Source organism: Vigna umbellata, chromosome 1, assembly GCF_029865625.1.
Source record: "Vigna umbellata cultivar VRB3 chromosome 1, Vumbellata_1.0, whole genome shotgun sequence".
Lineage (NCBI taxonomy): Eukaryota > Viridiplantae > Streptophyta > Magnoliopsida > Fabales > Fabaceae > Vigna > Vigna umbellata.
In genome coordinates, this window is record NC_142165.1 from 83,561,106 (window position 1) to 83,583,989 (window position 22,884).

General features: G+C 30.9%; 2 protein-coding genes across 3 annotated transcripts; one reads left to right on the plus strand and one right to left on the minus strand.

The window, feature by feature from the left end:
• Positions 1-1,061: 1,061 nt before the first annotated feature.
• LOC124846743 (binding partner of ACD11 1-like) lies at positions 1,062-5,272 on the minus strand. The gene is made up of 5 exons (XM_088104449.1): positions 5,123-5,272; positions 3,777-3,880; positions 3,606-3,681; positions 1,887-1,967; positions 1,062-1,813 (listed from the first exon to the last, which is right to left on the minus strand). Exons 1-5 carry the CDS (start codon positions 5,126-5,128, stop codon positions 1,241-1,243), a joined length of 840 nt encoding a protein of 279 aa, XP_087960575.1. The 5' UTR covers positions 5,129-5,272; the 3' UTR covers positions 1,062-1,240.
• A 10,027-nt stretch (positions 5,273-15,299) lies between these two features.
• Positions 15,300-19,378, plus strand: LOC124832814 (syntaxin-22-like). 2 transcript variants are annotated; one of them, XM_047307120.2, is made up of 7 exons: positions 15,302-15,663; positions 16,289-16,382; positions 16,665-16,804; positions 17,050-17,124; positions 17,687-17,844; positions 17,962-18,062; positions 18,849-19,378. In XM_047307120.2, the coding sequence occupies exons 1-7, from the start codon at positions 15,476-15,478 to the stop codon at positions 18,912-18,914; spliced, it is 822 nt and encodes a 273-aa protein (XP_047163076.1). In that variant the 5' UTR covers positions 15,302-15,475; the 3' UTR covers positions 18,915-19,378. The 2 variants fall into 2 exon arrangements, with proteins under 2 accessions (XP_087960576.1, XP_047163076.1); XM_088104450.1 differs by lacking the exon at positions 18,849-19,378 and having other exon boundaries at positions 15,300-15,663; positions 17,962-18,836.
• The last annotated feature ends 3,506 nt before the right edge of the window (positions 19,379-22,884 follow it).

Genomic DNA, 22,884 nt, shown 5'->3' on the forward strand with positions numbered 1-22,884 from the left:
ACTCGAGGCAAAGGTCGATTAAGTTGGCCTGAGCCAAATGTTGGTCAAGTCAGCTTCGCTTGAAGGCCTAATGAGTTAGCTCTGATTGAAGATCTAATGAGATGGCCCTAATCAAAAGCCGACCAAGTTAGCCTTAATTGAAAGTTGTGATAAATCAATCCTGATTGAAGATCGAGACGAGTCAATCAAGGATTGATAGAATCAATCCTAAATAAAAGCAATCACGATTCGCATAGTGTGATTCTTATGATTTTTACAACCGTATATCTAGCCATATATCTCTAAACCAACACTAAAATATTCCTCCACCACGTACTATCATTTTCTCCTCATTTTTTCAATATCAGTAAGTAGTTAAAAAAATTAAATTAAATATATTTTTTTCTTTTAACTTTGATTAAAATTAAAAATTTTACTCACAAACTTTAAAATTAAATAAATATAATTATCTTAAACTAATTGAATTAACTTTTTTATATCCTTTTATTTATTTATTTTTTAAATTTAAAAAATTAAAATGAATCAAAATTTAGAATATGAATAAATTTCAATATTGCGTTAAAATTTTACAAACATATTTAAGCCCTTAAAAGATTATATCTATTATTTTACTAAGCTATATATTTTTGCCTAACTTAAAAATATTGTTTATTAAAGAATGTAGTCAATTGTTCGACCTCAATAGTAGGAAGATTGTACCAAAGTCTATAGGGCCAAGGAAGATTGTTCGACTTCAATTTTATTAGTATAATTTTAACCCGTATCTTGCCCATATCACAGTCTCATAAAACCTAGTCCTTCTGTCTATCATTTCCACCGTTATTACATCTTCAACTTGCCAACAAACCCTAACTTCTTGTTTTGAATTAAAAAAAAAACAACAACATAGCGCGGGTACTTCAGATATTCAGCCGGTAATTTAGTTGGCATATAAAGAGTCCACATTTGATTAAAGCAAATATACCTTTTCTTGCACGAGTTCACCCAAATATACTTATTGAAGCACAAGAACGGCCAAAGTTATTATGCTACCAAACAGATGGGGGGAGCGGGCAAGACCGTGGAAACAAACCATTTCAGATCATTCATTTTATCTTGCTTATGGAAGTAAGAAACAACTGCAAAATTGTGCATCTAACGAGTAAAACCAGTGTTACATTAATTTCAATCAGATAAAAGGGTGGGGTTCACATGGAAACAATTTGCAAGAGTTTCAAAGAAGGTATGTACAAGAAGCAAATCAGAGGATCAAACCCTGAGCAGGAGCAGGCTTGGAAGAGTGCAGATCGCTAGTTGCAGCTGCTTTCGGGGAGTCAGAAAGGACCTGTGCATATTGGTCTTCTACTTTTCGCTTCTGTTCCTCTTCTGCATGTACCACTTTCTCTTTTGTCTTCTGTCCAACATCCTCAGCTGCCTTGGCAACCCTATTAAAAGCACCAGTAACCCAAGAAGTCCCAGTGAGCACATATCGATTCTTCATTATAGCAGATCCTGCAGTACTGACTTTCTGTTCTGCAACTGCAAATGCTGATTTGGTCTTCTCTGAAACCTGAAACTTTTGATCCACTTCTCGTACTCTACCACTTACAACAGAAGCACCAGCACTTATTTTTTCACTAAGCCCAAGTTTTTGGTCAAAAGAAGTAACTTTTGCTGAAGCTGTTGAAGATAACTGGTGTTTATCATCAAAAGTCTTTGCTTTGTTAACAGCATCCTTACCTAAGATAAAACCCTTCGCAAGCATGCTGGTGACCACATCCTCTGCCTTCCGTAAAGCAGAGTCAGCACCACCAGGAGCATTACGCTGTGTTGCCTGAAAAATATCACATAGTTGTTAGGCAAAATCATTAGGTACTTTATAAGTAGAGGATCTTTACAAAGCTTACAGATGATGCCAAGGCAGCAGGTGGAATTTGGTAATCTTGATCGAGTGCTATTTTAACTGACAAATCAACAATAGTTGCTCCCTGAAATATTGAAACTTGGTTAAATTTTAATATGACCTCAGGCTATATAAAATTCTACATTAAAGGAACAAATATACACCCATTTTAGTTATCCATAGACGTACAAGGGAACATTTGGCATCACATTGCTTCTCCATTTATCAATGAAATTTAATGCCACCCCCTTCATTCTTCATTGATCAATTTGATGTCATTTAAGGGGCTAATTATATAGTATGTTGGACATCCCATGTCAATTAGAAATAAGATCAAATTATGATATATAAGTTGGGTGCAATGCTTATCTTGCAAACCTGTTTTGTGAAGTTAAGTATAAATCCACTTACTAAGATACTCTGAGTCTATCCTAGTCAGGTTCTTTGGGACTATTATGCCACTGTTATTAGACTCCTGTTAGACCACTCATTGAAGATCTCACATGGACTAGATGACATTATAACATGTTTCAATGACTACTGGGAAAAAATAAACATTTACCAATGTAGCAGGTGATGAACAATGTTTTAAACTCCGGGTATAACCTATCATAATATTATGGTAGTCCTAATAAATATAAAAACTACACACATTCCATACAGAGGCAAAATCATACCACCTCTGAGTTCCACGTAGTATTTTCTTTTCAATTGCTACACAGAATCACCCATAAATAAGACAGCTTATTTGCTAAGACAGCTTATTCGCTAGGACCGCAAGAAAAACAAGTCACCATTAGCATCAATAATCTTGAAAGATGATGAAAATTTCCAAAATAGTTCCAGTAGTTATCAAAAGCAGATAAGGAAACGTTTCCAGAACATTCCCATGAATCAATAATATAACATACAAATCCATTAAGATTACTGAAAATAATAGTAAAAGGAAGCCCAAACTTTCAGGATAGGAAAAATTGTTTACATAAGAAAGAGGTTTACTATGAACCATTTATTGTTGACAAAATGAAACAATGGATAATTAATGTAAACAAGCACTGGCATCGGTATCAGTATCAGAACCAGCTTCTTTCAAAACATTTAACTTTGTACTGGGAAATGAATGGGAATGACATTTCATACGAAGCTTCAAAATTAACACGCATATGTTTGCAGACAGCAAAAAATCCAAAATACTTGAAAATATAAAATGAACAAACTTCTGAATGTTGGGACACAGTAACACAATAACACTGAAATAATCACATATGTGAAATCAAGACACATATGTTGCAGACAGAAAAAATCAAAGATGCTTTTGAATTTTAGCACACATTAAAACAATGAAATGTAAACATTCAGGCAGATTGAAGATTAACCAACATATGCTATAGAAATTCAAGAAAAGAGGATCTTCAAAAGCCTTTAAAGTGAAATGTTTTGAAACATGTGACACAACATGGTTCTGAAATTATCAAATATAATCTATTCTTTTGAGTAAGTTGCTCATACTGCATTATCTTGCTTTAAATCCAACTGTCAGTCCATGTTGCATAATGACATGCAATCCTGAATCTTCAACTTTTAATAATGAATATAGGTGTTTTGGTTGTCAATACAGGACAACTTTATTAGTTGTTTGCCACACTCAATAACCCTATAAAGAATCGTGTTTGAAAATTGACACAAAAATACTCTAACTGGTGACAAATGACAGGCAGATTACCGATAATAATACTGCAGTCTCGGCACCTTGTGGATCCTTGAAGGTAACAAAGGCAATTTGTGTCCGTTCATCATAACTGCATTAATATATAAAATTACAATTTGTATAATAAAACTAAAGTGTAAAACACAACAAAAAGGACTAAAACACCAAACAAAGCAACTTACTGACCTCTGCATTTCAACATATTCAATATCACCAGAAAAGGAAAAGAATTCCTGAATATCTTGCACAGTTGCTCCCAAGGAAACATTGCTGACTTTAATAGTTTTGATCTGGAAAGAAAATAATGTAATACTAAAAGGTTAAAACAGCACGGAGAACCCACCTCCTTATATGCACACGTATTCAGAAATCTCACGTTTAGGACACAATCAAAGCATATACCATTACTTACTACTGAAGCACATTTCCTAAAAATGGAAACTTCCATTGTGATGCCGCCTCAGACCACCAGTAATGATAAAAAGAAATATACATATAATAATAACTAATATTAAGCTTTCAATTCTCTCATTCATTTTTAAATGTTCATAATTGCCCCTTATAACTACCATTCACATATTAACCCGATCTTGCATAAAAGGTCAGAAAGGGGGGACATAACTTAGGTGGGAGAGTTCAACATTTAACAAACTTAATTTGGAAAATGGAGAATCCTGATTTAAAAAAAGGTTAAAAAACAAATGAGGAGTAAATACAGAAATCTTAGTCACCTGAACCAACCCCTATCAATACATAAACTACACACAGCTTAATCAGCTAGGTAAAGAGATATGATATATTCTTAAAAGTATACATTTGTGTCACCACTTTACAAGGATTACTAATATATTTCTTCACTCTTTACCTATCAGATAAATGTATCGAACAATTATTAAACAAGTTTGAATAAAAACATAGCATCTTGTTTAATCCCGCTATTCAATCCTCCCATTTAACATTAGCGATGCTATTCAATCCATTTTAAGGGGAACATTAGTGCAGGGCAGACGAAACATAGAAATTTCAATCAAAACATTCAAGATAAATCTCTCCAGAATCTGTAATTGTATCAATTAGATATCATTATTAGAAACTCTTAAATGAAAATCATACCACACACTACAGAACAGTAGCCTAAGAACATCTAGAACATAAATCAACTAACATAAAGTTCATTAGTCCGATAGATTGCAATTTCTCTCCGAAGTCAAGATACAATAAAGCAAACCTCCGCACCAAAACAGAACTTTCCAAATCCAAATGCCAAATATTAATAACACATAATAAATTCACAAGAACTACCCAGACAGCACGGTTTCAAAGAAAATTAAACTAAGACGGATCTACTGTTCCGCGTTTACACTAAACTGAACTAGCTTTGCGAAAAGTACGGAACCTGCTCCACATACCGAAATTTATACAGCGGTGGCAGTGTTTCATACAGTACGCACATTTCATAGAGAGAGAGAGAGAGAAATTTAGAAATACGGAAATGATTGTCAAATAATAATACGGATGCGATTGGAACTCACCGACATCGTAGAGATCTCCGGTGACCAGAAACCGCCGCAGATAGGTAGATAGATACAGAGAGAGAGAGGGAGAAGAGTTCAGCTAAGAAAAAACGGTAGAAAGGTTAGTATTCTGATTTATCTGTCTCAGTGAGAAGACTTGGAAACACGTGCCGGATTTGATTCCCACGTGCGAGTGCCATGGAGTGTATAGCAAGGCATGCAAACCCCGTTAGGATATGTAAGATTTTGACTTTCCGTGACTGACTATTAAAACAAAGACTATAAAATTAGATCTATTTAGGGTTAGTGTCTATTTGTCCTAAAACAGTATTGCGAGGTTCAGAATCTTGTAAGAATATATTTAATTGATAAAGTTTTAAACACTAGAAAGCAAAAAAAGTTTTCCCAAATAAAATAAAATTTCTCAAATGAATTATCAAATTTTATTTTTCCAATTAGACTTTTGACTAGACAAGTTTAGATTTCCGTTTAAGAGAAATTGAATTTTCAATTGTGCAGAATAGTTTTCCAGTGGAAAATGATCTATTCTCTTATTTTTGCAAATGTTTCAAAAAGAAAAGGACAAATTTTAAAAACTCAAAATAAGAACTTATAATGAAAAAATAATTTAAACTTCTGACTTATAAAAATAAAATAAATATAGTGGTTTAAAATAAGATATTATTTTGGGTTGTGTAAATAAACGTAAAATATAAATTGTTATTAATTTAACAATTTTTGTAATTACCTATTACGATTATTCATTTTTTCAATATTAAAAAATTGAAACGAGTTTTTAAACGTTTGAAATAGTACACTAATGTGGTAAAATTATTTAAAATGATTATTAAAAAATATTTTATTTTATAATTTGGTAACAAACGTTGAAAATAATTAATTATGTAATATTTTATCGAAAAACAATTATATAAAATACATATAACTTTTATATTTAATAAACAAAATAATATTTAGTGACGACTAAATATTATTTGAGTTAAAGATTATGTAGAAAAAAATAAATGAAATTGATAGAATATAATTATTATTGAAATGAGATTACTAAACATTCAAATTAAGTGTGAGTTTTCTTATGTTGTAAATTTTCTTATATTTTGTTGATCACATAAATATTGTTTTTTAAATTATAAATCAATTAATCTGGTATTATTTGTTGAAATTTTGAGAGATTTAAAAATATAAAAGATATATTATATGAAGTTTATGATTTATTTAATTATATACATATAATAAATATAATATAATATAGAATATTAATAATATCTCAATTTTAATTTCATAAATATAAAAAATAAATAAATGTCTTTTTGTTTTTATATAAAATATATTTATAAAAGATTTCATAAAACCTAATTTTAAAAAAAATGTATTGAGCAAGTATTTTAAACGCTCTTTCTTGTTTTAATACTTATTTATTTGAATTTCAAATTTGCTTTCTTTTCTTTTAAATAATGTTTTTTTTCATTTCTGTTTTTTCTTTTTTTTATGGGATTATATCTTCATTCAAATTGATATTTTTTGTTATAATTTTTCTTTCATTAACCTCATATTTTCTTTTTGGTATGTGAATGATGTGGTAGTAATATTGGACGTGTAAGGATGTTAAAATGTTGTTTTTTCAACTACTTTCTCCCCTTGGATTTTAAGTTTTTAAAAAGTACAAAAAGTAGTTAGTACATATATGAAATGATCACATGACCATATTTGTAACATTTTTCATATGGGCTGTGTTGGTAACTATTTTTCTTTCAATAAGATAAGATGAAAAACTCTTGCGTTTTTGTTTTATTTGTATTTGGTTCTTTTGTAGTTATTGACTTTGAAAACTCTTTCGCTAGTATGAACTAAATTACCTTCAATTGTATGATTTTCTTTAATTAACCTTCATTTTCCCTATGTTTTCAAATTTTCACCACTAAAATGACTCATAAATAACCATGAGTAAGAAATTCTTTCTCTTTTCATTCTACAAGTTTCTTAAAATGATGATAATGTGTCATTATCAAGATTTCAAAATTTTGAAAATGTAAGAGCAAGAGATATTATACAAAGAAACTTACTATTTATTTTATTCATGTAATATGTACAAAGACAGAAAAAAGGGTAACAAAATATCAAATCTTAACGATATCCCAATATTAATATTTTCAATTTGTATAGACCTAGAAAATGACATTTTAGAAATGATAGTGGTTTAAAAATAGTGAGACTCAAATATTTTAATATTAAAATGTTTTAATATAAATAGTTTTGTTATGAACATATTTCATTATTTTAAAATATATCATCTCTTTAGAAACACCTTTGTATAGTTCTCAAACTTCTCTCTAGGAGTTCTTCCTCTCTACTCGTTTGATTGAAGAACTGAGATCGGAGGATTTATCCTTGTGATGAGCTCTTTAATTTGGACTAATCAGTTTCTTTGCTTGTGTAACTTGAGTTTTAGCCCTTTTTCGTGGTCTTTTTCTTTTATTTGTGGCATGTAAGTCTTCTTCTACTTGTATGCATACCTTTAGTCTTTTATACGAGTCTTTATTAATCAATGGTTCTAATGGTGTGTCCTAATAATTTTTTTGCTATTCCTAGGTATAGATAGGATATTTTGTGAGCTTGAATGGATTTCAGATTCCTTAGATCAATTTCATATATCTTTTAAGTAAGGAAAGCTAATTGCACTATTTTAAATTATATATACCTTCAAGTGTCTAATTTTATGTTTGTATGGTGAATTGACTAAATGATTGATTTATGTGATAAATGTGCTTTGTTGAATTGTGGTTAGGTTCTTAAATTACATAAATTGATTATATGGTGAAATTTTTGGAATGCTCTGTGATTGGTATGACAAATGAGATGATTTGAGTTAGTGAAGGTTGTGTAATGCAAATTTGGTATGTTTTGACATCTGTGTTGTTGATGAAATGAATTTGTAAGGCTAGAATGACATAAATCTGCATAATTATGAAAACTCATTAAGCGAAAATATACTCCCAAAGAGAAGCCAAGGTCAAAGAGTTATTGACTTGGTGGTCATTGGGCGAGAATACATTCACTGTAATACATTCCCCTCTTTTTTCTGTAACACCTCGATTTCTGAGATGTCACGAGTTAATAAAAATCGGTAAAATTCAAAATTTATCATAACGCAGAAACATACTTAAAGAAAACCTTATCCAATTACATTATTTCGAGTAATAAAATAACGAAGAAAATACTCCAATTATATTGTCTTAACTTGTAAAACAAAATAACTTTAAATGAATCCCAAGGTTATTCCCCATCCTCTCTCAAGTCAATCACGCCTCTAGAACACCTGTAACATTATTTGCTCACGTATAACACATTATACTATCATTGCCGACAATTTCAATCACAAACACACAAACACAAACATGTATGAGGTAAGTTACTGATAAAACAATCATAACAACAAGATACATACATACTGATTCAATCAATCATAATTAAACACACAACACGATACATACCTTCTTATTATACCAACCATAATCAAACACACAACAAGATACATACCTTCTGATTATATCAACCATAATTAAACACCTCATATATAGTAGTAATAACAATAGAATTTCTAATACTCTAACATAAACAATTCAATTATATTGAATTACTCGATCCTCGATCCCCGATCCTTGAACTTCGATCATCAATCATTGATCTTTAACCCATGATATCATCACTAACATCTCACACATAGACCTTTGGTCTATCCATTCATTAGCACCCATGCTAATTACTTACTATAACCATTATAGTAATACCACTATCAACATAACATAATCTGAAGCATCTCAAGTACCATGATCATCATCATAGATACATCACCATCATGATTATCCCAGTTAGGGCTGGGCATGATTAACTAAATTATACTAAACTATGGATTATCTATACTATTTTGCACTATAAAAATTAAACTACTTTTTATAAAAACTGAATTATACTTATTTGTAGTTCAGTTCAAAAAATCTGAACTTCTTTTATTAACAGTTTAGTTAACTACTTCAAACTATGTACTTTATTTTAATTTTTCTTGTTTAATTGTTTTGCTCTTCTTCTATTTCCAACAACACAAACATAAGAAATAAAGGCACGGATGTGTGTATATATATATATATAGAATTTAAATTTTATTAATTTTGTTTTCTGTGACGACATGAGACAATTTTTTTTACGTCACTTTTATATATATATATATATATATATATATATATAAATGTTCTTTTTCAAGTCTCTTAAAAAGTTAACTATTATTATAATAATTATTAAAATAAAATGATATTACTAAATTTATACTAAAATAATTATATATTTTAAAAAAAACTAAATTTTATTATATTGTAATTATATTTCAAAAACTGGTAATTATTTTTATAACTTAATAAAATTAACTATAATTGTAAAAACAAAAAGATAAAAGTACTTATGTAAATAATTATAAAATATAATATTATATATATATATATATATATATATATATATATATATATATATATATATATATATATATGAGAATTCAGAAAAAGGTGAGAAGAGAAGAAAGATGAGAGTTTTTATATTAAACTAGATAATTTTTATTTCGAATAACGCAAAACAAAGATAAACAGAAATATTTTTTAGAGATTAAGTTTTTAATCTATATAAAATAATATATAAACAAATTTATATTATTAAATCAAACTATATTTAATATGAGAATCAAATTTTAGACATTTTATATCTTTAAATTAATAATAAATAGTAATGATAAATAATTATAGTTATTAATTTAATTTTAATAATATGATAAAATAGTACCAATAATATTTCATTAATTTTTTTAAATTTTTTATTATAATTATTTACTAATTCTAATTATATAGATTTATAATTTAATTTTTTTTAAATGTTGTGATGTTATTGAATATTAATTTATTTGTTTGTAATTATTAAAAAAAATCAAATTGAACTAATTCTTTTAACTCTATCGATGATTAGCCATTGACAGTTGTACTAGTGCAAAACCACATTTATTTATTAGAAAGCAGAACCAATGAGATAGTGAAGGGAAGATGTTGCAGGCATAACTATGTTTTCTTTAAGTTTAAAATAGTACAGTACAGTTTAAAAGAAAAAAAAGTAGTTTAGTTCAGTTTAACTGAACTTATTTTTAGTTCAATTCAATTTAAACAAATTAGTTTTTAGTTTAATATAGTTTTTAAGAGTACAGTGCAATACAATTCATTTTGCCCACCCTTAATCCTAGTCATGAACAAGACCATGAGCATCACCGTACCATAATACCATAGTGGAAAGAGTTCATCTCACTCTTGTACCCTACCTTACCGACTGTAGCCGCTCCTACAAGCCACATGTAACCTCCCCTATAGGACATTTGTAGTCTCCCCTACAGATCATCTCCTTCCAATGCACACAAGGTAAAAGGAAGCACCTATCCGTAGATAGAACCAGGATTTATGAGGTACAACAAGTAAACTTATCATTCACTCTCTTGCTCATCAATCACATACTCACGTACATCTTAACACTCACTCATGCTTCACTCTTAACCACAAGTCAAACTGACCCTAAACATAACCACTAACCTCAATCTCTCATTATCATCATGTTCCACAACTCCTCAGACTTGGTTCACGTTCATTCTTAATCAAATTTGTCATTTTTCACCAAAATGCACTGTGATAATCGATTATCACTTAAGATAAACGATTACCTGAATGAAATTTACCAAAAAATTACACAAGAAGGGCTAATCGATTATCATCCAAGATAATTGATTATTCCTGAAACCACACTCAAAACCAATGTGCAGATAATCGATTATAACTAATGATAATCGATTATTTCCGAATTGAAACACATCCTTGACATGATTCGAGCATTAAAACATACATACATCAATCCTAGATCACGTGGAAACATAGTTAACACATCATACATGCATTCAAGCATCATATACCATGTAAACATACTCAAACACATATAATACATCACTTGAATAATCCAGATCCAATCATTGACATGTTATACCCCCAATAATAAGGTGCAAAATTGTATCCGATAAAAACACTAAATAGGGTTTTCAATCAGCCAAACTAACTAAGCATAATGCTTACAAATGAGAACTAAGAAGATGAAAATTTTCCAAAATAGAGTTGTTGTTGTCAGGCTTTTTTCTTCCAAACTAAACATCCGATTGACGATCCTAATGGTCATAATGAAGAACCATATATATGGAACTCACTGTCCAAAAATCATCCCAATCCAACGGTGAACGACTTCACAACAACGAAAACACCAGTGCAGATTTTATGAAATTCTCCAAAACAGAGTTGTTGATTCAAGGTTGATTTATCCAAAACTAGACTTTCGATTGACAATCCGAATGGTCAAAATGAAGAACCATACGTCTAGAACCCACTGTCCAAAAATCAGCCCTATCCAACAGTGAACGACTTCACAACAACAAAAACACTAGTGTAGGTTTTATGTTATGCGATAATGACTTATTCTCTTCCTTTCTCTCTCACTGGGCTTTTCTCTCTCTTAAAATGACTCTAATGTACCTTATTAATCTGACCCATCTCCACTAAAACAAAGTGAGACATAATGGTCCACATTATTTGGCATATTCTTCACATAGGAAGGGAGCCCTATAACCCAACACTTATAACATATATTTGCATGAAAATCCCAAAGCATCATAACTTTGTTCTCTATAGCATCAAACCCTTTGTTGGAATAATCCAACAAAACATACATAATACATTCATAGGAAAAACTCATTCACAAATACTACAAAACCCTATGCTCATTCATACACAAACTCTTACCCAACAATAATCACGAATAATTATAATCATATACGCATGTATCAAAACAAGGATTATCAATCAAGATATCAAGAACACATATAACATACAACCATAAACAAACAAAGGTAAGCTTCTCCATACCTTGGTCAATCATAAGGCTTTACTACAACCCTAAAAAACTACCAATCTTCTTTTACATTAAAACATTTTTGTTGCTCTCTCTCTCTTCTTCTCCCAAAATGTCAATCTCCTCTCTTCCTCTATTTTCTCTCTTTGATTTAGAGTTTCTAGGATTTCTAAACACCAAACCACCCCTTAATTAATTTCTACATCAATTAATTAAAGGTAAAAGACCATTAACAATTATGTATAAAAATTAATTAAAGGTAAAAGACCTAGTCAAAAATATAAAAATATAACATAACAATTATGTTCTAACAAAAATATACACTCAAGAACATTAATTTCCAAACAAAAACTCAAAGTCTTAAAACTAATTGTAAAACCAATATTTTTCCAGATCTTACATTTTCTACCTATGTATTTTTTTATATTTATTTTTTAATTATCAATAAATATACTTTATCTTAAGTTAATAAAATTAATTTTGGTTAATTTTGGTGTATTTTACAAATTTATATATTTTATTTATTTCTTATTATAAAAAACATATTTCATTAAATTAAGAAATTATAAATGAAAGTGGATAATTATAAATAAAGGAGGTTTCAAACCTCCACAAAAATAATAGCCACTAATAGAAGATGTTAAAACTCTCTAAAAAAACATCTGCAATATAAATTTGATACCAGGGGTCATAAAAAACCTCCGCAAATTAATAACTACGACTTTAACTGTGGAGGTTTGAAAAATTGAAAAATAACAATTAAATAACCTCCGCAAATTAAAAATAAACCTCCATTAAATAACAATATTTTTGTAGCGTGTGATGAGCTCTGGAAGTATTGAAACAAATTCATCGGGCTGAAGAATGTTCTCCGCTTTGATATCTTCACAACTTGTAGTACTCATTAATTTGAGACTTTATATCTTTATCTTCAATTATTTTCTAGTGGTAGTAGTTCCCAATGATGAACCTTTGTCTGACAACATCTTCAATAATGTATTTGAGAATCAACGAATCTTAAATGTCTTTTGCTTTCTTATAAGAATAATACACATCGAATAAGTCATTAGAAAGTGCACTAAGTAGAGTGTGTTAGCATACTTTACTCGCATGAATCAAATCTTCAACTTGTTTTGAATTTGAAAGGAGACTAGAGTTGGGTTTTGGATATGAAAGAGAAGTAGTAACTCCATACATGTCAAAAAGGCTAGACACACGTTTTTTATATATCTAGGAAAGGTTTTGCGGAGACCGTCTGCATTATGGAAACAATGTTCTAATTCTCTGGAATTGGGTTATTAATGTCAGTTATAAGTCTTTAAGATTGTTGTAGAAACTTACAATAATATCATCAACAATAATTTTTCAAGACGTGTAGATTATTTTCCTTAGGGATTTATCTACAGTGTGTTGCGTAAGTCTCCCAGAATACAATAAGAACTTTCCAAAAATTTCGAGGATAACAAAACTAGAAAGTATTTTCAATAACTAAACCTAGGACATTTATGGAAAAGAAGAAGAAAGAGAACAAAGGGACGCAAATGAAATGGCTCAAGATGATTTTTGTAAAAGAAAGAAGAAGAACTCTAGATGAAAGTATTATGCGAGAGAGAAAATTATTCAAGAATTTGTTTCGTGCCTCTTTGAACGTATGTTTATCTTTTATTTACAGAGATTGGATGCATAAGGTGAGCAACCCAAAAAAGGCCATGTCTTTTAGAAGATCTCGCACTTTATTGTTTAAGACTGAATCAACATCCATAAAGAGAGGATGAAATCCCGATGCTTGTGGAAGAGGAGCAACAACCTTCAATATTGCTTGCGAACTAGCTTCCAACATCACACTGAAGTAGCAAGCTATAGATGAAAAGTTTTCCATTCTTTGTAATATACCTGCGCGAACTATCCACGGAATATTGCGTGTTTCATTACATTGCCTTGCCTTGTCTTGTTTCACATATTTTTTTTGTTAAGAGAGACAAGAACATAATTCCGTTTGGTGTTGCTTTCAAATAATAGTTAATAACATAGCATTTTAAACATTTATTTTTCATATTATGTTATTTTCTTTAAATGTGTGGTCATTTTGATTCATGAAACTTGATTTTTGCTCATAAGTAAAACTTTCCAAAATTTGAAAACCTTACGGATTAAATTACCAACATTTTGGACAATTTAATTAGAGTTATCAACAGGTATTATAGACTGTGAGTTGCACATAATAAATAATAAAAATGTAATTTATTCAACTAAAAATATATAAATTATATCATATTAAAATTTGTAACTAGTAAATAATTTTAACATATAACCTATATTTTTGATTCACAATAAATAATATATGTTTCTGTTTTAATTTTTAATAATTTCTTGCAAACTTAAAAACTCAAGTTAGGTCTAAAGATATTAAATAAGTTAAAGTTAAAAAAAAGTACAATAAATTATTTTGTTCCATTGATACTAGAAACATATAAAACTATGGTCTTGATTCTTCTAAATGAGAAAACACACTTTAAAAATTAATTTCGCAAAAGAAAACTTTGAAGGATAAAGTGTAGTTGGAAACTAAAATCGTTGACTAGAAAATTAATGATTTAATTTTTTTATAAAGTACAATACGTATTTAATAAATCTAAGTTAATTTGAATTAAATTATTTTTTATTCAAAGTTTATTGTTGCACTTTGCCCTTTTTCTTTAATTATATATATATATATATATATATATATATATATATATAATATCGATTTTTATTAAGAATGTATTTGAATTTTGAAGATACAATATATATTTGATATTTAATTATAAGTGATATTTAGTTATAAATTGTTACTATTGACATTAAAAAGGCTACAGAATATACACATGTTATGAAAACAAAATCTATTAGTTTATGAAAAAAAAACAAATGAAAGTAAATATAGAAAAGTGAAAACATATAATCTTTTAAGTTTGTATTTATAAAAAATGAATTTTAATATTAAACTTAATTAAAATGATTAGACACGTACAAAAGGAAGCGTCCACGGTGGCTCCCTCTCCCACAATTTAAAATTAAGTAAACACAGCACCAATAATTAGGAGTTATTAATTTACCACGACGCCACCAAAATAGAAGCTTGACTCCATCCTATGGAAGAACGACACGTGTTTGAAGAGCGCGTCCACGCCAATGTAGCGGCAGGGAATTACAACCATAGAGACCCACCGAAGAAACTACCTCACGGAATCCAAATCTTCGTTCGCTTCCCTTTTCTTGCATTGCCCTAATTCCTCAAATTCCCCTCTCTTTATTCTCCCAGATCCCGGTAAACGCCTCCTTCGCCTTTTCCCTCCCTTTCTCAGGAAAATTCTCCCAATTTTCTCGAGAAAGTGAAACGGAATTATGAGCTTTCAGGACATCGAGGCTGGTCGGCCCTTCGGTTCCAGGCGTGGCTTGACCAACGGCAAGCAGGACCCCACGCAGGCAGTGGCTGCCGGAATATTCCAGATCAACACCGCCGTCTCCACCTTCCAGAGACTCGTCAACACCCTCGGAACCCCCAAAGATACCCCCGAGCTCCGTGAGAAGCTGTTAGTTCTTCATCATCACACTCAATTTCTTTGATTTCAGCTAACTGATCGTTATTGACTTTTTATTTTCCGAAGAAAAAGATAAAGAAACGTTCCCTCCCCCCTTTCCCCCCTTCAACATCAAAATTGTCGAATCAGCTGAATGGCCGCTCGAATTACAATATTTCCATGTTGCTTGGCGTTTTGGGGATCGTTTTCGTTTAGATGGGCTAAGTTTGGGTTTTTTTTCGATTGAATTGCAGCGGACCTTTATTTTTTGGGAAGAATGATCAAAATTGCTATTTCTGATGCTTTGATCGAGGTTATATTTCTTCTTGTTGTTTCTCTAGTCGGGATTAAGATATGTAGTGATATGCTAATTTTTCAATTCAAGAACAGGACATTCTATGTAATGGAATATTTGGTGATTATCATGTTAAGTAGTTATACTTTTATAGAAGGTAGCTTCGTCATTCAAAGTAGTTAACAGATGAAGCCGAGGGATGTTGGGAATCTGAACTCTTTTTTTAGCCTTGCAAACTGGACACTGTCCCTTTTGTATATTAAGTTTTGATTTAGTAGAACAAGGACCTCTTTTGCTATTACTGTGGTTGACTAATATTTTAACCTATTTTAAAACTTACAGCCACAAGACAAGACTACATATTGGGCAATTGGTGAAGGATACATCAGCTAAACTTAAGCAAGCCAGTGACATTGATCACCATGCTGAAGTTAATGTAAGTTTGAACCTTGATCTTGTGTTTTACTGCATCTGAACGAGCAGTTTGTTTATTTGGTCCCCGTCTCAGTATTTTGTGATCGTCTTCCAAAATGCATTAACTCCTCTGAATACTATTATTACTTATATTATTGCGGTCATTTTTACTGGATTGGTAATTTTATAATCAATCTGCATCATTCTTTTAAAGAATACTATGAAAGTTTGTGACAGGCAAATCCTTTGTATGGTTGCATGATCTTCAATGCCTTTTACCTAAAAGTTTTTCTTATTTTTGCAGGCAAGCAAGAAGATCGCAGATGCTAAACTTGCGAAAGATTTTCAAGCAGTATTGAAAGAGTTTCAGAAGGCACAACGTCTTGCAGCTGAAAGGGAAACAGCATACACTCCTTTTGTTCCCCAAGCAGTCCTTCCTTCCAGGTGATTTATCAATTATAATTAGAGCCTATAGAAGTTTAGGGGCAAGACTATGTTTCTCCTTTGTTTTGAAGTGTATGGCTTATGCAGAGTGGGACCTGTTTTAGATTAGGCTACATTTAGAATTTTGCAGTTTAATATTATGCAATTGGTTTCTAGGTTATCGATTCTTCTTCTGTAATCACTGCCAGTGTATAATATACCTTTGCAAACAATGGTATGACGGAGATTTTCCTTTGGGCTTGCAGCTATACTGCTGGTGAATTAGGTGTTGGTTCTGATAAATCACCAGAAGAGCGTGCCTTACTCGTGGAATCAAGGAGGTATTTTCTCATTTATGATTAGTAGTATGTCAGTGATTTGCAGATTCATTTTGTGTATTATTGATCTATTTCCAATATATGGTGTGGAAAAGCAATTTTTGAAATGTAATATTGGGTTAATGATCAGGATTATTAACCATTTGAAATTTAGAATTGGTGAAAAATAGGATGCTTTTATTTATTGTTTCATCTTTGGTGGTTCGAAGGAGCTGGAATCATGAATTGATCGTGGCTACATTGTTAAGTTTGATTGGACAACTGAATGTCAATTGTTTATCCTGAAAAAGGAAATCTTTCCATTTTAGCTGTTGGAGTACCACATATTCATCTGCAACATACTATTATCCTGAAAATAATTGATATCAACTACCAAAAGCTCCCTTCCCGCTTTTTTTCTCTTATAATGCTCTGGTGTATTGAAATTGGTGGCATAATCAATGTTAGAATTATCCGTTGTGTCTCTAAAGTAGATGAATAATTGAATTTATGCGTTATCAGAGTTTTCAAATTTTCTACATTGCATCATTTCAGTACCTTAGCTCTTGTTTTATTCATGCTGCAGGCAGGAGGTTTTGTTCTTAGATAATGAGATTGCTTTTAACGAGGCCATCATTGAGGAAAGGGAGCAAGGCATTCAAGAAATACAGCAGCAAATTGGTGAAGTTAACGAGATCTTCAAAGATCTTGCTGTGCTTGTCCATGAGCAAGGAACCATGATTGGTATTTTTTTTCATTCCCTTTTATTTTTGTGATTGTGCACATTTTATATCGCTGTATACAAATTTATTTTTCCGTATTTGTTCATGTTCTCTAATGCAACTAAATTTCATTTTACAGATGATATTGGCTCCAACATTGAGAACTCCCATGCAGCAACAGCACAAGCAAAATCTCAACTTTTAAAAGCTTCAAAGACCCAAAGATCAAATTCCTCTTTGGTAATGTATCAATTTCTAATTGCCACAAAATTACTAACCTCCTTCCATGAAATGACTTTTTATATGTGGAATCTCCAGAGGAGATATCTTCTAAAGAGGGTTTGACTAATGGCCCTGACCACAGAATGGAATTTGATTTAAAAATGATTTTGTATTGACTTGTTGTGCTGATGTATTTACTTGCAAAATTAAATTTATTATGATTACAGTACATGACACGTATTTTGGAAATAACAATGGATTTATTTGAATAAACTCCTCCACAAGAAGAAAATACGAAGGAAAAATTAATTGAACTTATATAAATTTAAACTAGTTTACGGATAAGCTAATATGTAGAATTTCTCAAAAATATTTTTAACTTGTGCATGAACTAATTTTACATTATGGAGAAAAGTTTATTTCATTTTATATTATTTTCTTCTTCTAGAAATACTTATAGAGAAACGTATTCTGAACATACTATACATGCAGCTTAAATCTTTGTAGGTGGATTAGCCTGTAATTTTGTCTATTATTATCAGTTTGCACATTGCAAACAATATTTGTTTTCCATTTTGAAAGTAGGATTATTGCATCGTTGTCATAATATGGAAGGGAAGAAGTGGTTGATGGAATAAGTAATAAGCTTATGCAATTTCCTACTTAAAGGAGTTATCATAGACTGTCTACCATCTTGAAAGACTTGTTTGTACATCGTTGGTCAATGTTTAGTCTTTTTTTCACCCTTTTGAAATCTTGGTGTATTTCCCTTGTTAACCTTGTGCTCTTTTATTTTCTCCATAGACATGCTTGCTTTTGGTGATTTTTGGGATTGTGCTTCTGATCGTGATCATAGTTCTTGCTGCTTAGACAAATATTGTCTCAATTCCATTATGAAGTAAATGCATATATACAGAGCAGCAGATATCATCTTCCTTGCTGAAGATATAACTTGATCGGTGTTTTGTCGGATCTGGCGATTGACTGGAGTTTGTTGCATCTGATTTCAGTACAAGATGTGGGAATTCCCATGATTTTGTTGTGGGATGTTATGTTCTCTCTATATGTTAGTGTTTGGGGTTTTCAAATATGTAACGACTTATGTTGTAAGTTCTCTCCTTGTTTCTTTAATTGAAAAGGTATTAATTCTTTCATTTCCCTTGTAAATGCAACACTGAAACTGGCTGGTTGTGCTGACTAATCAGTAAAACCTTCGTATATGGTAATATGTTTCTCTTTTAGTGTTTTTCTTTCCCAAAGTTGGAACTGTAATGTGTATGAAGAAAAAATTTGGATGTATTTGATGAGTTTATTCGGTGAGTGACATTTATTTATTCGTGTGGGGGAAATTTCTCGTCTGTGTATTCTGAAAGCCCAAAAGGCAAGGAAGGTGTGGAAAATTGCTTTAGTTTTAGTATTTATTTTTTTAGATAACGGAAACCCTTTTTCATTCGAAGGTAAAATTCATACTTCTAAGATTGGCCAATCCCTATAGAAAGGTAAAGAACATTAAAAAATTATATGGAGTTTCCTGGCAATTTCTTCTTAGCTCTGAAAGCGACCTTTTAATTAACTTGTGCTGCGTAAACGTGCTCTTTGTAATTTTCGTACATCTAGTGTTGTCTTTGATGGAGATTTTATTATAGTGCATATACATCCAACCGTAGTTGCAAAGTTATCTTAGATCATTTGTTTCCTTGCATTGTTCCAGCAACATCAAGAGTATTACTTACCCACTTCGTCGTCTTTGTTGTGTACTCTATTGTTTATGTCGGACCAATTGAAAATGTGGGTTAGAATGTGAAAGGGATACTATTTTATCCTTTTTATGTAGCTATGTGGATCACACTTTTGATTTCTAATTATAAAGTTTTAGGTTGGTGGGAATTTCAAAGCAATGCTGTGTTTATTTGGAATTATATGTCTAACAAGATAAGGAAAAATTGTTGAAGATGCTGAGTGGGTCAAAATGTTTTGGATGAAGTGATGAAGAATCGAGGTGGTGGAATAAATATGTTTAAGACAAGGTAAAAAAATAAAAGAGAACGTTTTAAATTCTTGTTCAAGAGTAATACTATTGAAAACTGGACAAAGTATCCTAACAACATTGGAAACTAGACAAGTATCATAACAGGGATTGACACAAGTTGTGATTGTAGCACACAATCTGAAGTCCTTGAAATTACAAACCCTTTGGACAAAGAATAGAGAAAGTAAGATATATGAGCTTGTCAAAAGTAGAGAAACAAATGCAAGAGATTTAGATTAAGATGCTTGAACAATGAATGGAGAAGGGTTTTTTGCAGATCATGGTATTAGTGAGATAGAGGGCGAATGACATTTGACTTATTTCCATAAAATTCAAATTGGAGAGGTAAAAGAGAGCATTAGATGCATGTATCAGGATAAAGTTATTGGACTCTGATATTCTTATTGAAGTTTGAAAGTGTGTTGAAAAAAAAAAGGTTTCATTTGGTTCCCATAGTTTTTCAATAGGGTTTTGAGATTTAAGCTGCCAAATGAGTAAAATAAAAATACTTTGGTTCTATATTAAAAACAATATTTTATTAAATATATTATCTTTATCTTATTTTTATATTTTATTTTTAGTTACTTTGTTATTATTTTTTATTTTTATTTGGTTTAAATCCTTGGATGGTCTTCATATTTGTTGAGAAAATCTCAAGTCAGTCATCTTGTTTAAAACAGTCTTAATTGAGTCTTAAATTTTGTAAATTTGTAACAATTAAGTCATTTTCGTTAAGTGGTCAAAAACGATGTCAAGAGTTGAAGATGTGTTGCACAATAAACATGCTGATGTGATGTTTTTATTACGTGAAATTAAGATTTAAATTATGATGTATTAGTTTTTGACATGATGTTATGTAATTGGTCAATGTGGTTAGCAAAATAAATTAGGGATTTTGTGCAACTTTGTGCTTAATTTTGGCAACTTTGTGCTCTATAGCAATGACAGGACTATTGTTTGGCAAAACTTTGATTATCCAACTAACACCTTATTAGGAGGTTAGAGTTTAGCTAGAGACGACCGACTGGTTTCTAGTGTGTCCGAAAAAGACTATTCGAGTGGAGCTTTCTTTATGGTCATGCAATTAGATGGAAACCTCATTGCTTATCCAAAGAACAACGCAACATCTGGCACTTATGCTTATTGGGCTTCAAACACTTTTGTGGACTTATAGCTCGAGCTTGATGCCACGGTCTCTCTTTGCATTGGGATTTCATGTTTGAACGAAAATTTTAGCCCTGGAAACAAATCACACAACACAAGTTCAATCTACCATGTCACACTTGCTGCAAACGGGAACTTGATACTGTATGAACACCAATTTGAGGACAACATTAACTCTACAAATGTTCGAGTATTGTGGAGTACCTCGATTGAGAAATGTTAAATCAAGGGGTTTTGTGGCTATACGAAACCTCTTTCTCAGATTTTTTTAGATTTGTTCAAAGTTTTCTATGTCTTCCTATTAAATCTTCATACACTACACAAAATCAATATCCTTTCGATAATTCTTTTTTTTCTTTTGTTTTAATGTTGAGTTTGTTTTTAGGGTTTTTTAAGTAAATTTTTTGGGGTTGTGGAAATTTTATATTTGGGTGAGATCCCAATGAAACGTTTTTGAGAAAAAAAAATTAATCTTGATATATGAGTTAGGAGGGAGGAAGAAAGATGATGGGGAGAAGTTTTGTGTGAACGAAGAAGACAATGGTGCATTGGAGTCTGTTGGGTGTAGAGATTGTTGCATTTTTCATTTCAGCACTTTCCAATGATGTCTTTTTTAGGGTCGTTGCAAATTTTGGGGTTTTGGAAATTCAAACTTGGGTGAGATCCCAATGAAACGTTTTTGAGGAAAAAAAATTAATCTTGATATATATGAGTTAAGAGGGAAGTAGAAAGATGATGAGAGAGAAGTTTTGTGTGAGCGAAGAAGAGAATGATGGTGCTATAGTCTTTTATGAAATAAAATGAACTTATGCTTGTACAAGTGCTGAAATGAAAAGCGCAATAGTAACAAATATGTAGAAAGATGGTGATGGTGATGATATTGCCTAGATTCCGTTTTTATATTTCTTTCGAAATTTCAAATTTGCAGTTTCAAAAACTCAAATGTAATAAGTTTTTTAACTTTTTTTCCTAACCACGTCTCCAATTAAATAATTTCATGTTATAAATTAAATCCAAATTTCATATTATAATTTAAATCCAATTTCCACGTAATAAAAGATCCACCTCAATACATTTATTGTGCAACACGTCAACCACTTTTGACTCTATTTCTGACCACTTAACGGAAATGGCTTAAGTGTTACAAATTTACAAAATTTAGACCCAATTGAGACCGTTTTAAAGAAGAAGATCGACTTGAGATTCCTCAACAAATATGAGGACCATATGAGGGTTTAAACCTTTTTATTTTGGAGTTAACCTATATTTCTTCTATTATAAATAGAGCACCTTATGTGTATATTCAATACAAGAGAGATTAATCTCATACATAGTTTTCAATATATTTAACATCATACCAAAGCCTGATTGTTTGAGTTTCTTCTAACATTATTGTTGTTATCGGCCACCAGCAACTGGCGACCGGACACCTTAATAATTTTTTCATTCAACACTTGTGTTTGAGTACCTTAGTATTACTTTCCTAATTTTAGTTCTCTACCGTGTATTTTTCATTGTTGTCCATTGTTCGTTGTCTTTGTCTAACGACATTACCTGTGGGGGAAGTTTGTTTCTAGGTGCTTTGATGAATAAAGGATACCATTCTTTTGAAGAGCCAAATTGTCCACTTGCATTGTCTATTATCAT

Bases quoted from the DNA above. Each gene is read 5' to 3' on its own strand.
- LOC124832814 (XM_088104450.1), top strand. From the start codon at position 15,476: ATGAGCTTTCAGGACATCGAGGCTGGTCGGCCCTTCGGTTCCAGGCGT. The intron at 16,805-17,049 runs GTGATTTATCAA...TTGGGCTTGCAG, and splicing joins CAAGCAGTCCTTCCTTCCAG to CTATACTGCTGGTGAATTAG. The intron at 17,845-17,961 runs GTATTTTTTTTC...TTCATTTTACAG, and splicing joins TGAGCAAGGAACCATGATTG to ATGATATTGGCTCCAACATT.
- LOC124846743 (XM_088104449.1), bottom strand. The intron at 3,682-3,776 runs GTCAGTAAGTTG...ATATTAATGCAG, and splicing joins GAATATGTTGAAATGCAGAG to TTATGATGAACGGACACAAA. The intron at 1,968-3,605 runs GTAATCTGCCTG...TCAATATTTCAG, and splicing joins AGACTGCAGTATTATTATCG to GGAGCAACTATTGTTGATTT.